We start from the raw sequence: 4309 nt of genomic DNA on the forward strand, positions 1-4309 counted from the left end.
AAGCCTGAGCCATGGGAGTTCATGAGCAATTCCCAACAAGAAGAAAAGCTCAGAGCTGCTGGTTCAGATGTTCCTGGAGCAGCTGGTGCTGCCTTTGCTGAGGCTCAGGGTAACCCAACCCTTCCCAGGTAATCACTTTCCAATCCAACCTGAATGAAATGGAAACTGAGCTGCAGAAAGAGGAGCTGCACAAAGAGCTCATCCCTGGGGAGCTCCCTGCAGCCCTGCTGAGGCTGAAATGGGAGAAAACTCCTTTAAATGGGAGAGAATGAACACACCTGGAGCAGCACAAGGAAAACTGGAAGCACACTTGTCACCATCTCACAGGGCTGTGGGGCTGCCCAAAATCACCCCCAGGAAAGGGCCCTGCAGGGTCACAAATGTCTTCTTTCCCTTCAACAGCCAGGTGAGGGATTCCAGGTGAAATATTCTAGGCGAAACATTGCAGGTGAAACATTTCAGGTGAAGCATTCCAGGTGAGGCATTCCAGGTGAAACATTGCAGGTGAAATATATTCCAGGTGAAATATTTTGGGTGAAGCATTCCAGGTGAAGCATTCCAAGGTTAAGCATTCCAAATGAAATATTCCAGGTGAAACATTCCAGGTGAAATATTTCAAGTGCAATATTCCAGGTGAAACATTCCAGGTGAAGCATTCCAGGTGAAACATTCCAGGTGAAACATTCCAGGTGAAATATTCCAGGTGAAACATTCCAGGTGAAACATTCCAGGTGAAACATTCCAGGTGAAGCATTCCAGGTGAAGCACTCCCTGTTTTCCAGCTGTTTGTTCTGCATTTTGAGGTTTTTGCTGGAAGCTGAAGGCCTGGATCAGCTCCTATCAGAGCAGGATTTTCCCTTGGAATGTTCACTATCCACTCATTTTTCCCTTTCCAAGGTAACTCCTCAGTGATGCTGGGCACTGGGGAGGAAGAAGCTCTTCCAAGTTTCATGGAATCCCAGAATGGTTTGGGTTGGAATGGAAATTAAAGATCAGTTCCCCTCTTGCCATGATGTCCCACCGTCCCAGGCTGCTCCTGTCCAGCCTGGCCTTGGACACTGCCAGGGATCCACATCTTCTCTGGGAATTCCATCCCAGCCCCTCACCACAGTCACAGGGAGGGATTTATTCCCAATATCCCATCCCAACCTTCTCCCTTCCAGTCTGAAGCCATTCCCCCCTTGTCTGGTGACTTCTGGAAGGGAGCTGAGGACAACTCAAAAGGGCAGCCCTGCCCCACACAGAAGGAAATTCCCTCCAGGGCTGCCTGAATTCCCTTCCTGAACCAAGGCCTTTAGGATTTGGACCAAAACATGAATTGTGCATGATCCTTGAATTGTCCAAGTCCCCTCATGCAGGTGATGGAGAACATTTCCAGGCAGGAGGGAGGAGAAGCTCTGACCATCACATCAAGTCCACAGAGAGGCCTCACACCTCTCTTCTCACCCAGCAAAGCATTTTGCACATTTAAAATCCTCAATTAAACTCCTCCAGTAGAGCTCAGATGTGTCTTTTCTTCCTATTGTACAACTATTCCTGAAAATCTCTGCAATTATCCAATATTACAGGCAAGAATTGCCAATTAAAACCTAATCAACACAGTGTAAAGGCAGGCACCAAGCCAAGTGCTTCTAATTTTCTTCTCATTTTCGACCTGCTTGTCCCTTGTACTTCAGAAAGTTCAGAAAAGATGGAAGATGCAACAGGAGGCAGAAGAGATAAGAGGAAGGCTTTGATTCACTTTGTCTGGTTTCCAGTTCCCCAATTAACTACGGAATACTCAGATTTATGCAGAGATAGCTCAGGGGTCAAATTCCCTCTTGTTGCACTGCAGAATTCTCAGATTTATACAGAGATAATTCACAGGTCAAATTCCCTCCTGTGCATGTACTGGAGCATGGGGAAGGGTCAGCTGTTTAATTGTGGCCTCATTTGAGGGATGAAATGCTGATTTGTCCTTCCTCTGATCAGCCACTGGAGCTGGATGTCACACCCTTGACTGGGATAACTCCGAGAATTCCCAGCACAAAACCTCTCAAGGCAGGTCCTGATCTGCTTCATCCACACCCATTTGGAACCTTCCCAATTTCCACTGCAGTCAGCACCAAGGAAAACCTGCCCTGATTGCTTCTCACCTACTGGAGCACAGGGAAGGGTCAGCTGTTTAATTGTGGCCTCATTTGAGGGATGAAATGCTGATTTCTGCATCCTCTGATCAGCTCCTGGAGCTGGATGTCACACCCTTGACTGGGATAACCCTGAGAATTCCCAGCACAAAACTTCTCCTGATCTTCTCCATCCACACCCATTTGGAACCTTCCCACTTCCACTGCAGTCAGCAGCAAGGAAAACCTGCCCTGATTGCTTCTCCTCAGGCACAGAATCCAAGCCCTGTGAGCCAGCAGCGACCTGGGACTCACTCCAGGATTTTGGGATTTGCTTCCACACAGAGCATCACTCATCCCAAACATCCCCAAACCCCTGCACTCCACACTGAGCTCCCTCTTCCTGGCTGTAAAGAAAAACCTGCTCTGGTTCCATCCTCTTCTGTCAGCAAACAAATGGACAGGGATGGAATTATAAATCAATCCACAGGCATGGCAGTGTGGCTCCAGCACAGAAAATAAATGGGAATGTCTTCTTCTCCATGCAGGTGCTGGAGGATGACCAAGATTCAGCATATTCATCCCTCTGGGATACAAATAGCTCAGCTTCCAGCACTGACACACTCATCTCTCCTCTGTCTGTCTGGGAAGCTCTGACTTCTCCTGAACTCTTTGGTCAATCCTAAAGAAACCACTCAGCACTGAAATATTTGGAGTCTTTCACCATTTTTCTTGATTTGACCCCAAAAAAACTCATTCTGCTCAGCTCAGTGGCACCTCCCAGGTGTGGAATCAGCAGCACCACAAGGGCAGGAGCTCCTCAGAGCAGGAATTTTGGGTGTGAGCACACTGGAAGGGACAGGAATGACCTGGAACCTCGCAGGGAGCTCCAATCACTCATCCTGAAATTGGTTTCCATTTCCACACAGGCAATTTTCCTCAGCCATCAAACCTGATAAAATGTCCCTTTCCTAAATGAAAAATATGCAAATGCCCCAAATTGCACATCTCATTTCACCCACAGCGAGTGAGGAGGTGAAAAGGGGAAGTGGGGAAAGGACAGAGCTCAAAGCTGGGGAAAAGCAGGAGCTGGAAATCACATTGGGAATGATTTGTTACTTATTTGTACAGGTAGAAATTTCAGTAGCACCAACAGCCCACAGAGGTTTCAAAACAAAAGGAAAAAATCTGTGATTTGGAATCAAAACTTACTGTACAGCAGCAGGAAGGAATTTCAACTGCCAGCCACCCCTTTGTTTGATAAAATTACAGGAATGGAAGTGATGGATGAGGGTGGAGCCTCCTGTCCTGTGCTCCCTTCTCCCTTTTCCTCCTTTTTTCATTCTTTTTATCCTACAGACACAATTCTGTGGATTAATACATTGAAATTCCCCTTTTAAGGTAGCAAAGTTAGGGCTACCTCTTTCCTGCAGGCATTTGTATAAAAACACACCCCCTTCATAAAAAATAACACTGCAAGATAATGGCACTTATAAAATACATTGATAATTCAGTGTGGGATTTTGGGCAGCTCCAGTGCTTCCCATATGTTCATCCCAATGACCTGGAGAGACAAAAATCTGAGGAAATATCACAAAATAACATCACTTATCAATACAAAACTGTCCTGATTTACTGAGAGGTGCTGCAGTGACACAGAGACCACTGTTGGGCACTCCTAGGATAAGCTGGGAAAAGTGGACAAAAAAATAGCAGATTTAACATGAAAAAATTAAAAATCAGGGATATTTTTGGTTGGAAAACACCTGAGAGACCATTTGGTTTCAAACCACTGACCTGAGGGTGGCATGAGCAGGATGCCAGCACACACCCAAGATGTCACTGGAAGATTTTCCCCTTCAGGAATAAAGTGCAGCAGTGTAAAATCACAGCACAGCTTTATTATTCATGTTAAACTCCATCCTTACTAAGCTTGCACAGTTAAATACTGAATTTGCAAAGGCAATAAAGGATGTAGAAGAAAAATTGAATGGTGTAACACAGAAAATCTGAGCTTCGGGAAAATTTAGATGAAGATGAAGCAGAGCTCTCCCAGCAGCACAGCACGGAAAGCTGATGGAAATGGGGAGTGAAAGGCAGCAGGAGGGGAGGCACAAAAAACAAGGGGGGAATTGTAGATCCAGAGAATCCAACAGCAAAACATTCCTGGATTTCCACAGGGCTAAGACTTGACACAACACTGA

General features: G+C 46.1%; 1 protein-coding gene across 1 annotated transcript in view; it reads right to left on the reverse strand.

Moving 5' to 3' along the window:
* Positions 1-196, reverse strand: part of LOC135457357 (zonadhesin-like) — an 80418-nt gene extending 80222 nt beyond the window's left edge. The window contains exon 1 of the mRNA XM_064731876.1: positions 1-196. This exon is cut by the window's left edge and continues 45 nt beyond it. Within this exon, the coding sequence (XP_064587946.1) occupies positions 1-13 (13 nt within the window). The 5' untranslated portion in view covers positions 14-196.
* Positions 197-4309: the final 4113 nt, after the last annotated feature.

Source organism: Zonotrichia leucophrys, chromosome 24, assembly GCF_028769735.1.
Source record: "Zonotrichia leucophrys gambelii isolate GWCS_2022_RI chromosome 24, RI_Zleu_2.0, whole genome shotgun sequence".
In the NCBI taxonomy this organism is placed as follows: domain Eukaryota; kingdom Metazoa; phylum Chordata; class Aves; order Passeriformes; family Passerellidae; genus Zonotrichia; species Zonotrichia leucophrys.